The sequence below is a fragment of the Nannospalax galili genome, unplaced genomic scaffold (genome assembly GCF_000622305.1).
Source record: "Nannospalax galili isolate Female #2095 unplaced genomic scaffold, S.galili_v1.0 scaffold236, whole genome shotgun sequence".
NCBI lineage: Eukaryota > Metazoa > Chordata > Mammalia > Rodentia > Spalacidae > Nannospalax > Nannospalax galili.
The window spans coordinates 2,379,855-2,392,564 of record NW_008338710.1 but is presented as its reverse complement, the minus strand read 5'-3'; the positions used below and the strand labels follow the sequence as shown (position 1 = coordinate 2,392,564).

Genomic DNA, 12,710 nt, shown 5'->3' with positions numbered 1-12,710 from the left:
TTTATTTCCTATAATGGTCAAATTTCCCACACTGAGCAGATTTTCAACACACTGGGCAAGGCCAATCTTTTGTGACAGTATTGAGAATTTAGCACTGAAGCAGACTTCAAAGCAGAAAGAAGCAGGTCTAATTTTCTCTGTGACATTATTTGAAAACTTCCATAAAGTATTAGACATCTTCAATGAAAAGAAGTCATTAATGTAAACCCACAATGCATCCATCAGAAGTTTACTGAATATAGATCAGCTTATAGATTATAGATGGGCTCTAGAGGTACAGACCTGACTGAGTTTCTATTCATGTTAATAACATGTCTTTCTGTCTTTCCCTCCTTCCCTCCTTTTCTCTCTCCCTCCCTCCCTTTCTTCTTTCTTTCCTTCCTTCCTTTCTTGCTCCATTCTCTCCTCTCCCTTCTTTTCATCTATTTTTTCAGTGTTTGGATGCAACCCAAGGCCTTGTGCCAGCTAGGCTAGACAAGTATTCTACCACTGCTACACCCTTAAGCCTCTGGGGTTATTTTTTTGTTGTTTAAATACAAAGACCACAAAAATGGCACAAGTCTGTAGTTATTCCCAAATCTGTACTTGCCTCCTTTGATGCTAAGCATCTTTTATGCGATTTCTCATTAAGTTTACAGGGTCATTAAGTTTATAGAGTCCTTTAATATCTGTGGAGAGCCCCATAAATATACTGGCCAATGCTACAAGGTCGAGAGGGGAAAATCATCCAAGAATACAGGCTGGTGTTCATTGTGTGTCAATAAAGCAAGCAGCTCTGTTTTCCTTTTGGGCTCTTGAAGCTGATAGTCAAGAAACCATTAGGCCATGGAAAGAATTCTCTTTCCTGTCTGTCTTTAAGATGAAGTTAGTACAGGCTCTGACTTTTAGTTTTCAAAACAACCCAATGAAACTATCAACTGGGAAGTTTTAACACTCACAATAAAACTCAACTGCCCTGCTGACCTCGAGGCATTGGTGTTGGGAACATAAACTAACAAAGTGACTCTGAAGTGGTTTTTACTCCTACACTGACTTCCCTGAGTCTGTGTACTTTGGGTTAGAGTGAGAGATGAAATGGGAAGGGAAGGAAAGCATCGCTTGAAAGTGAGGAGCAAAATCAAAGCTGCCCAAGAATAATACCCTGGACAAGGTGGCTGGGCTCTCAGGCTCCCTCTGCAAACAGATGGAGATGGCTTTAAATAGGAGTGATCCTGGCATGAAAGGATTCCCCACAGAGAGAAACTGTGGAAGGAGAACTCATGGAATCAGAGAGCTATCCTGTTATTCAACTTACACTTCCTTGTGTTGGTGAGATAGAACCTGGGAGAAACTGAGGCAGCATGCGCGTGAACAACTCAGCTCTTTAGAGTCAAACATTCTGTAGCCTGATATCTCTGCCATAGTTTGGGTCTGAAGTGTCCACCAAAGGCTCATGTGTTAAGGGCACGGTTGCCAACCTGTAGCAACCTGTAGGTGGGAGGTGATGCGACCTTTAGAGGGTGGAGCCTAGAGAGAGGAAGTTAGGTTGCTGGGAGTGTACCCTTGCAGGGGCTGTCAGGAGCCTGCCCCTTCATCTTTCATTTTCTGTGCTTCATGGCCACCATGAGATGAACAGGTGCTGTCACCTGTGTTCCTCACTTGATGTTCTACTTCATCATAGGCCCCAAAGCAATGAAGCCAGCTGACTATGGATTGAAACTCCTGAAACCATGAGCCCAAACAAACATTTTCTCCTTTTAACTAGTTTATCCCAGGTATTTTGTCACAGTGCCAGAAAACTGACTAATACAATTGCTTTTGTGTATAAGGAAAGACTGGAACAGACTTTCTTTTTGAAATAAGCTGTTGATGGCAGATTCATCCTTCAAGTAGCTCTGAAGACCTTGGAGCCATCCTGGATATTCTTTTTACCTCAAAGCCCATACTCACGTCATCAGGAAATCTGGATCTGTTTCCAAATTGTATGACAACCAGCCACTCATCATAACCTGCTAGGGCCTCCAGACTTTTCTGACTCATACTTATCTCTTGTATAGGTCACAGTAACTGTTTCCTGGGAACGGTGATAGGGAACCCTGTGGACTTTCCTTCTCTTCCTGGGGACCATTAGTAACCAAGGGCTCTGGGTACTAGGCAGTGAGTCCATCCTTCAACATCCCACACTTCTTTCCACTACTGGTGTAGCAGGGACACTGAAGCAGGCCTGTTCCAGAGAGATGGCAAACTCCTTTTCCAGCACACTTGTTTATAACTGACACATAATAATTGTACATTGGAGAGACAGTGTGATCATTCGATACATGTATATAATAAGTAACAGTTAGATCAGGCATATTTATCACCTCAGACATTTTTTGTTCCTTTGTGTTGGGAAGGAACCATTCAACTCCTCCCTCTTGGTTCTTTATAAAGTACATAACAAGTCCTGGCGAGCTAAGGTCATCCTATCAGCATTAGATATGTTCACCTGGGGGACCCTCCATGGCTCTGGCTGGTGTCCTTAGGCTGCATAGCAGTCTAGCACACTCCCGCCCGGCCTCTGCTCTTGTCCTCCTTCACTGGGGTCTTACCCAAACCTGCTGTGATGGTTCCCCCAGGCTTTAGAGGCTCCCTTCCCACTTTCTCTCACACAGGCCTTTTCCCTATAAATGCCCTCCATGATCTGTCAACACCTGTGCCCCATTGTCATTCAGTCCTCATCTTTGACAACGCTCCTCCTGGCTTATTCTCTCCCAATGTGTAGAATCCTGCTGGTCCTTGTTCATACTAGACACTGCCTCGGTGCCTTTATGGAAACATCTCCGTCTAACTGGAATGTGCTCCATCTAGGTATCTACAAGGTCAGGTTATATATATATATATATATATTTTTTTAATTTTATGTGTATGAGTGTTATGCCCGCATATAGATTGTTGCGCCTATATCATGCAATGCCCAACACCCACAGAGGTCAGAAGAGGACGTCAGATCCTCTGGGACTGGAGTTAAGGACAGTTGTTAGCTGCCATGTAGGTGCTGGGAATAGAACCCGGGTCCTCTGCAAGAGCAACCCATGCTCTTAACTGCTGCGCCATCTCTCTAGCCCCCTACAAGGTCAGTCTTATCATCTCCTTTAAGCATTTTCTCAGACATCACTGTTTCCATGAGGTTCCCCTCATCACCCCGTTTATTGCTTACCCCTCTCCTTCCTCCCACATTCCTCATCACTGTCTGCCAACCCTATATCTTCTTCCCCCTATAATACTCATCTAAAATACCAGACAAGTTTATTGCGTGTCTCTCCTCTTTCGAACAAAAGCTCTCTAAGGAAAGGGATTTTGGGCCATTTTGGCTGCTGATAAATAGTTTGTGGCACAGGATAAACATTCAAAATCCATCTGTATAACAAATGAATGAATGAAAAAAGTGCCTATTTGGAAGGAGGTACAGTCAACACTGTCAATGAAAAGTCGGTAGTGCTTTGGGTGTGCTCCAGAACATTCTGTACCAAGTCTTCTGACACAGTGGCTTGCATATTTGATGAGAAGCCTGCAGATGGCTGATGTGGGTCTTGGATGACACATATCTAGGAGCTGTATTATCTTTTAACATCACTTAATCTGCAGCTGTGACAAAAATTGTGAAGGCAACAGAAAAATTAGGGACATTTGGGAAACTAACTCAGGCCACCTCTTCATTTTATAGCTAATGAAGCTAGAATTTCCCAGTTTCTAGAATTAGTCCCACTATCCTTACACCATCACCACCTTAACTAGAAGAAAAGTTGTACACATGTATACACACACATACATGTCTTTATTAGGTTCTGTGCTAACTAGTGTAATCCTCACAACAAATTTATCAGTAGGTATTGTCATCTGCAGTGTACAGAGGGGTAAATAGAGGCATAGAGAAGTAAAGTAAGCCCATAAGGCCGCTGCAACTAGTACGTGGCAGAGCTAGGGTACCTACAATGGCATAAATGGGGAACTCTTCAACAAATCATTCTGAAAATAAAGCAAAGTAGCAGAGTATAATCAGGATGCTGGTTAAATAAGTGTGTGTGTGTGTGTGTATGTGTGTAGACTATATATGTGTGTATGTGTGTGTAGAATCTATATGTACCACAACATAGAAACATCCACACCTAAATGTTCATGCACCAGTACATCCACTTGACAACTAACAGCACAAATAAGGAGCTGTTAGCAGTGGCTGTGGCCCACGAGGATTTAAGTGTCTAGAAAAGCATCTATCAGAAACTATTTTTTTTTCTTTTTTTGTGCTACTTAAATTTTAATGTGTATTTTGAATGTATTGACTTTATCAACTGAAAGAAGAAAATTGCTAAAGGATCTAGTCCAACCTGGGACAAGGAAACGGTTCTTTCCATCAGTGTCTTGGTCCGCTTAAATCCCGGGTCACTTTCTGCAAGGACATTCATGGTTTTCTTGCCGATGAATTCCAAAGCATCAAGACCACCACTTAAGACGCTTTTGCCCTGCAGATGAGAAGAATGCATGCGATTAGATGTTTACGTTTGCTGTTTCGCAGTAGTCAGCCTCTCCCAGGTGCCTAGCATTATCTTCAAACATTAAAATCAATAGAAAGCCATGAGTTTTTCACACCAGGAGATTCATCAATCTATTTACTCTTATTTTCTTTTCCTGGGAAAACCATATGTTATATAATTTGTAGAACAGAGATGTTACTTAAAAATGATGCTTAGAGCCGGGCGTGGTGGGACACGCCTGTAGTCCCAGCACTTGGGAGGCAGAGGCAGGAGGATCTCTGTGAGTTCAGGACATCTGGGGCTACAGGGAGACCCTGTCTCAAAAAGACAAAAAAAGAATGCTTAGGGAAAAACCAATGCACATTAGGAATTCATGTCAGCAACTCTGCATATGAACAAATATGTAAAATTAACAGATGACCCAATTGCTGTTTTTGCTTGAAAGAATTTTAGCCTAAATAACAGAAGTATTTGGGGTGGTTTATTAAAATGTCAAATACTTGTGCTAATTCAGAGAATTCTTTAATCTAGAGTCCTGGAGTAGAGGCCCCTCAGGCTATTTTAGATGGCTCTTTCATACTTTCGGAACTAGTAAGAACCATCTATAATTAGTACATTAATGAAACAAGACAGCTTGCCTTCCAAGTACTTACAGCTTCAAAAACTGTTTCATTATCCACTTACCACTCTGGAAAATCCCTTTACTAGCCACAGTTTTCCCTTTAATAAAAATTAAAACAGGGGCTAGAGAGATGGCTCAGTGAAGAGTATTGGCTGCTCTTGTAGAGGACCTAAGTTTGGTTCCCAGCACCCACATGGGGGCTAACAACCATCAGTAACTTCAGTTCCAGGGGATCTGATGCGTTCTTCTGGCTTCTGTGGGGTTATGCTCATACACATAAAACAAAAAATAGATCAAAACAATTTTTAATGAAAACAACCAAGATTCACATAAATTACTCAAATGACAGAGCTATACGTTGCTTTGAAACTTCTGGACATACATTCCAAGTGCACCATTGTAACTATACTGTGCACATCTGCAGCTTTCCTACCTTACGTGAAAATGATAGATTTTATTTTTATATTCTCTAGGCATGTTTTTCAATCTTCATAGTTATTTAAATGGCAGTCTTCAGCTATACTGAACGAATATACTTGATCAGACTTTTGGGGCATTTAGAATGTTTTTGAATCTGGGATCCAGTCAACAATCATACTATGGAAGATGCTGTGAAAACACATCCTTTGAAAAGATGTTACAGATTCAATATATAATGCCCCCCACAAGCTCATGTGTAGCCTTGGTCCTCAGCTGATGGTGCTATTTTAGGAGGTTCTAGAAACTTCTGGAGGCAGGGTCTAATTGGAGGAAGGAGGTCACCGAGGGTGTACCTTGAAGGTTCTATCTGCTCTCCAGTCCCTCTTTCTCTCCTTCCTGGCATCCAGAAGCTAAAGAGCCTTTCCCATTGTTACACTCTCTTACCACCATCATGCTGTGTCCAAGCACATGGGGCCATGCAACCATGGACCCTCTGGAACCATGAGCAAAATCAATCCTCCCTTCCTTACCTTACTTCTGTTAGGTATTTTGTCACAGACACGATAAAAGCAACTAACACAGGGGATAACGGGCTTATGGGCATCTCGTACTTTTGCATGCTTTGATGTTCTGCTCCCCTCACCCCCAATTACTTTAGTAGCTTATAAGAATAAAGTGAGAGCTGGAGGGATGTAGGGACTATTGCATAAGTGTGAGTCTGGGGCTGGGGTGGAACCTGTGGAAGGAGGCCAAGGAGGTTGGAAAGAACACAGAAAGGGAGCCAAGGATGCTGAAGGTGCACTCAAGAATGACCATTCAGGTCTGGCGAGATGGCTCAGTGGGGAAAGGACATCCTACAGAATGGGACTTGAGTTCCCATCCCCAGAACCCACCTAAGGTAGAAGGAGAGAACCAACTCCACAGTTGGATGTGTGTCATGGCACAGACACCACTGCCATCATACATACAACAAGAAAGGAAGGGAAATGAGCGGGGGGCAGGGAGGGAGGGAGGCAGAAATGTTAAGTTAAAAAAAAAGAGGGAGTAGTTCAGAGAAGTCATGAGTTCATTTTTATACCAGAGTTACTGTGAGACCTTCTTCCACTCCCACAGATAACCTTGAACTGTGTTGCTGTGAGACTCCTAAAATGCACTTGGTGCTCCCCTTCATCCTGCTCAGTCTAGAGATCCTCAGGTAGCAAGAACAGGAACAGTCATGTTCTCTATTCCTGGCACACTTTGACCAGAGTCTAGAGATAACTTCCTATGCTGGTCCACAGCCCCCTCCTCTCCCTATAGTACGTTGGATTCCTCTGTTAGTCGCCTCAACATGGCAAGGTTATGTCCAATGTCTGGTGAGGCTCCTGATACAAAGTGAGGACCAGAAATGCCTTTTAAAAATAATGGTCAGACATGGTGTCTTTAATCCCAGCACTTGGGAGGCTGAGGCAGGTGGATCTCTGTGAATTTGAGGCCAGCCTGGCCTACAGGGCGAGTTCCAAGACAGCTGGTGCTACAGGGAGATCCTGTCTCAAAAAAGACAAAAAGCAAACAAACAAAAAAAAAAACCAAGAAATGTTTCTAGAAAAGCTAGTTTGTTCTAGATAACAGATTGGGTCTTTTCTTCCTGGCCCTGAGGACCAGCTAGCTCCCTCATCTCATTTGGGGGGCGGGGAGTTTTGCTTTCTTCAACATTCATCAGTGTTTTGCTGTCAATAGCAAGCTTCCTTTAAGAGCAAGGCAGTTGTGTGCCCATTTTTAAAAAAACGTAATTTAAAGTAAAATGAGTAAATAGAGGCACGAAGGAGGGATTTGCAGTGATATATTTAGGATCAACAGGAAGGAGAGAGTAGAAATTAGGGGAAGGAAGGGATAAGTCTCTGAGCTCTTCCTGGCTTATCACTAGTCCTTTTTTATTTGAATGGTTTTATAATTTTTTTTTAAATTGAGGGTGAAGGGAGACAGATGATCCAGGAAGAACAGCTGTTCCAGCTCTTCCAAAGAGCTCCCTCCCCTACCCAAAGGCTGTCCTTGCAGTGGTTGGAAAGGACACTCTTAAATCAGATTGAAAAAAATGCACCTTCTAAACAGCTCCCCTCTTTTAAACATGGACCACATTTCATCTTGTCCTTATTATTTCTGATCCAAGGTTATACCTACTCTGCAGCAGAAAGCATGACTAAGTCATAATCCAAAGTCACAAGCAAGGCTGTATTTCCTCTGATGTATCTAGGTCACAGGCAGATGGAAAGATCAAAAGAACAGAGCCACAAGGAAAAACAGAGGAGGCCTGCTAGGGACTCACCGTGTTCTGAACCACATTGGTGAGGGCCGACAGCACACCACGGGACCCTGACCCTGATGGAGGAGAGATGGGGGCACCTCTTGCAGGGTCCTGATCTGTAGCCACATCTGTCACTGAGAAAGAGAAAACCCCTGTTAGAGTGCATTTTGCTGATCTGAACTTGGGTTCTTTCCCACTGTGTAATTGCACACATGGTGTATTAAAATCCCCAGATGCCACAGTCCACAGACCACTGACCTTCAAAGACTCCATTTTCAGCATCAGGTGAAGCCCCTTCAGGAGATCCAGAATTGATGCTATGAATCCGTAGAGTGGCCCCTGCCTTTTCCTTTACTGCTGTCAACCCATGACCTGCAGGGAAATATGGTTCATAGACACATTAGAGGCCCAGTCTATAACCCCTGGCTAATCTCACACAACCATCTGATTTTGTGGTGTCCACCCTGAATGGAACAAATTACTCAACAACAGGGCATTTAGGCTTGCTGACTTGGGGCTCCAAGATGAGCTTAGCTTGGCTGTGGTCAGACTGAGTGACCTTGGAGAAATGACCTACTTCCTCCGTTACTCAGTTTCCTCACTGGGTTGTTGCAAGAGCAAGTGACGTAAGCAGGAAAGTGCTCTCAGACCTCTTACAAGGATTTTCTGCCTCTCTCGCTGGCTGTCTCTCAACCTGAGATTCCAAACTCAAGACAGTATCTTTGAATAAGTGGCTGTCTTGTCCTCTTCACTTTTGTTAGTGCCTTATGGCTGATACGTCATTCATTTTTAATTCTCTGCAGTCCCAGCACATTGCAGGTATTCAGTTAACTCTGGCTGAATTGAAGTCAGCTGAGCCTTAATGTGTTTCTGTGTCTCATTGCAAAGCCAGGCATGGTGACCTATGCCTGGAATCCCAACACACAGGGGACTAAGGCAGGAGGATTGAAAGTTTGAGACCAGCCTGGGCTATATAACAAATTTCTAGACTAGTCTGGGCTATATAGAAAGACCCTGACTCTAAAACAAAACAAAACAAAACCCCAAATCAAAGTCAAAAAACACCCCAAGTTCCCCACAAAGTATCAATGTGAAAGGTCTTGAGTTAATGGCCTTAAATAAAAAGAAAGGTCACACAACAGCCCTGATAAGTTGTTCTGATCAGTAACAGTCCAAATCAGACTGAAGGACATTGGTCTTACTCTATTGAGATGGGGACAATACTTACATTTCTGAGTGGGGACAGCATTTCTAAGAGCCAGGCACAACTGGGGTCCAGTAAGTACTTGGTGAATACAGAGCTGACCTTCCCACCCACTGAACAAAACCCATCACTTGACTTGATAGAAGACTGTCTTGTCCCCATTTCATTCTGAGAGAGCCCTCCATTCCCCCACTAAGATGGCCTGTGGCTTTCCTGAGTTTCCAGACAGGATGAAGGAATGAAGGCATGAATAGCCCACTGTTGTCCTCCTGACCCCTGGAGTTCTGTGCTCTCTATCACCCGCCTGGGCATGCAAGGAGAAAGGAAAGATGTCTCCAGGGACCTCTGGTTGTTAAAACATACGGCAGTGGTACATAGCAAATATATGGGGACAAAGTCCCAGGTGACAGCAGGATTCAAGAGTGAAACAAAACTAGCCAGAGTTACAAAGCACTGTTAAAATGATAAGAAAAAAAAAAGGATGAATCTCAACTCCAAAGGATAAAATTTTATCAGCAGGGGAGATAGCTAAGTCACTAAAGTGTTTGTTGTCAGAAGCTGAGTTTAACCCCAAAACCAATGAAAGAGATGCTGGCATGGCAGCATGGACTTGTAGACCCAGAGCTGGGGAGGCAGACAGCAGGATCCCTGGGGTTTGCTGCTCAGCCAATCTAGCTGAGTCAGTGAGTTTCAGGCCAAGTGAATCACCCTATTTCAAAAAACAAGGTGGACAGCATCCTGAGGAATGACATCTAAGGCTAACCTCTGTCCTCTAGATGTACACATACACAGATGCACACGCACCCACACACTCCAACATGCTACACATACTCACAGGCAAAAGAGTAGTATTTTATCAATTATAGCCTAATTTAGCAAAGCAACCTTAACACAAGGCAGCAATAGTTACTAATTCTTTCCAATGAGATTTATTCATTACCATATATTACCTACAAAACCCTGAAACTTAAGAAACATGATTTACAACTTTAATTACAAATAGAAATATGTGTCTACACTCAGGTAGATAATTAAACACAGCTCAAACTAATTACTGAGTTACTTGAAAAAACAAACTGCTAAGCTTAAGACTTGATTATAAGCACTAAATCTGACTTGAATTAATTCTTTCTAGTCTCCAATGAATTCCAAGCATTTCAATGGAAATTCCCAAGTTTCAGTAAACATTTAAGCTATTGAATCCATATTCCTTAATATAGTTTTTAAAAATCCATAAATTTTCCAAAAGGAGATTGTACATGCAAATCTCAGCCCACAGTGCTCAGCTATAGATTTCTGAGAGTCAAAATCAAGGAGTAAGTGAGCCTCGGAGGTTGGGAGGCACCATCTGTTCCTTTCTACATACGGCTTGCAAGGAAGCAGACCGCATGCCCTTTCCTAACACTGTTCCAGGCTCCACATGCCTTACATTCATTATCTCCTCTTTGACCTTCTCTGACCTGGCAGGTTTGGGTCCTAGCTGGTGCTCTTCAGGTAGAACAGTTTTAACCACCTCAGAACACAAAACATCAGCAAGTGTGGTGGTAGATGGTTAGGATCCCAGCACTTGGGAGGAAGATGTCAGAGGACTAGGAGAGTTCAAGGCCATCCTTACCTACCTAACAAGTTCAAGGTAAGCCTGGGAGTAGGAGAACCTATTTCAAAACAAAACCAAAAGAACAAAGACAATAAAAACTAAATAAACAAAAAAGGAAAAAACCCATAGATGATCACAGATGGGTGAGCATAAGCTACCTGTAGAAAAAAAATCACTTTGTTTCCAGAAGAAAACACTTCCTTTGTGTGTGCTTGTAAGCTAGATGCACCTGTTCAAACAGGTGAAAACAGGCTGCTAGAAAATGATGTTTTCTAATGAATAATTCTTCCAGTTTTTGTGAGTAAAATTATTTCTTACATTCTATGAGGAATTCAAAGTCAAGCTTTTATTTATGTAAAAGCTATCATTTTTCAGAGGTAAGGTAGAGACTGCCACACCCTACTTTGAAGGATAACTTCTAAAACTTTACTTAGTGTGACATCTAGTGCCCAGAACAAGGAAATCATAACAGAGTCACTGGTACTTCTTGTTTGGGATGGATTCGTTTCCAGAGATAATGGCTGGGTTCTGTGAGCAAGAGAAAGACAACAAATTCATGAGGCGCTATTTGGTGTAGTTCACTACAAACCCTAAAGAATCTAGAAGGTGAAAATGGTCTAAATTCCACAGTCCTGAGGCTGGAATAGCTTCTGGTTTTCTTATTGCAGTAAAAGGTGAGTTCTGAAAAGCAAAACAGAACCAAACCAAAACAAACAAGAAAAAAAAAGAAATAAAAAATAAGACTATAATAAAGTTGCACATGATACTGAATCTTTTTTTTTTTTCGGTCTTTTTGAGACAGGGTCTTCCTGTAGCCACAGCTAGCCTGGGTTCGCTATGGAGACCAGGCTTGCCTCAAACTCACAGAGATCTGCTTGCCTTTACCTCCTGAGTGCTGTGATTAAAGGTGTGTACCACCATGGTCGGCTAATACTGAATCATTTTTAAAATATTTTATTTTTATTTTATGTGTACGAGTGTATTCCCTGCATGTAGGTAAGTGCACCCATCATGCCATGCCTGCAGAGGCAGAAGAGGGCATTAGATCCCCTGGAACTGGAGTTATGGATGGTTGTTAGCCACCATGTGGGTGCTGGGAATCGTACCAGGATCCTCTGCAAGAACAGCCAATGCTCTTAACCACTGAGCCACCTCTCCAGCATGCCTCTTGAATCATTTTTTAACAAATTTTATTTATTATTTTTATTTTATGTGTATGCATGTACTGCCTGCATGTAGTAAGTACACCCATGTCATGCAATGTCTACAGAGGACAGAAGAGGCCGTCAGATCCCCTGGAACTGGAGTTATGGACAGTTGTTAGCTGCCATGTGGGTGCTGGGATTCGAACCAGGGTCTTCTGCAAGAACAGTCAGTGTTCTTAACTGCCGAGCCATCTCTCCCAGCTCCTTGAATCAGTTTTTAAAGATTTGTTTATCGGTCTTCTGCAAGAACAACCAGTGTTCTTAACTGCCGAGCCATCTCTCCAGCTCCTTGAATCAGTTTTTAAAGATTTGTACATGGAAACTGCAGGCACATTGCATAGGACTTAGAAGGGAAGAATATGGGGGGTGACTTGGGGTTCTGAACACCTAGGTAGATAACTTCCTGAAGTGTATACGGGTGCTTATATGTCCTAGGAAATAACAGCAAAGACAACACAAAGGAATTTAGAGATGTCGGTAGGCAAAGGGAGAGGAAGAAACAGAAGAAACTGAACTTTGTGGAGAATTTAAACTCTCTGTGGGATGTTGAAGGATTATGTCATGGTTTGAATGAGAATGTCCCCTATAGGTTCCAAGTATTTGGACATTTTGTCCCCAGATGGGTGGTGCTGTTTTGGGAGGTCTTAGAAGGTGTGGCTATCCTGGAGGAATCACTGGGGGTGGGCTTAGAGAGTTCTTAAGCCTTGTCGGACCGCCAGTCACTCTCTTGCATCCTGTGCCTGCTTGATGATGTGAGAGCTTAGCTTCTGCTGCTCCTGCTCCAGCCCCCTCTGTTGCCATGCCTCCCCACCAAGACAGACTGTAATTCTCTTGGAACCATAAGCTCAAATAAACTCTTCCTTTTATAAGTTGTTTTGGTCAGTA

General features: G+C 42.8%; 1 protein-coding gene across 3 annotated transcripts in view; it reads right to left on the bottom strand.

Moving 5' to 3' along the window:
* The window catches only part of Fam114a1 (family with sequence similarity 114 member A1), a 75,852-nt gene that overhangs the window by 30,499 nt on the left and 32,643 nt on the right, over window positions 1-12,710 (bottom strand). For all 3 annotated transcript variants that reach the window (XM_008833224.3, XM_029563572.1, XM_017798193.2), the window contains 3 exons: window positions 8,078-8,191; window positions 7,841-7,953; window positions 4,347-4,481 (listed from right to left, as the gene is read on the bottom strand). In XM_008833224.3, the coding sequence (XP_008831446.1) occupies window positions 4,347-4,481; window positions 7,841-7,953; window positions 8,078-8,191 (362 nt within the window). The remainder of the gene's footprint in view (window positions 1-4,346; window positions 4,482-7,840; window positions 7,954-8,077; window positions 8,192-12,710) is intronic.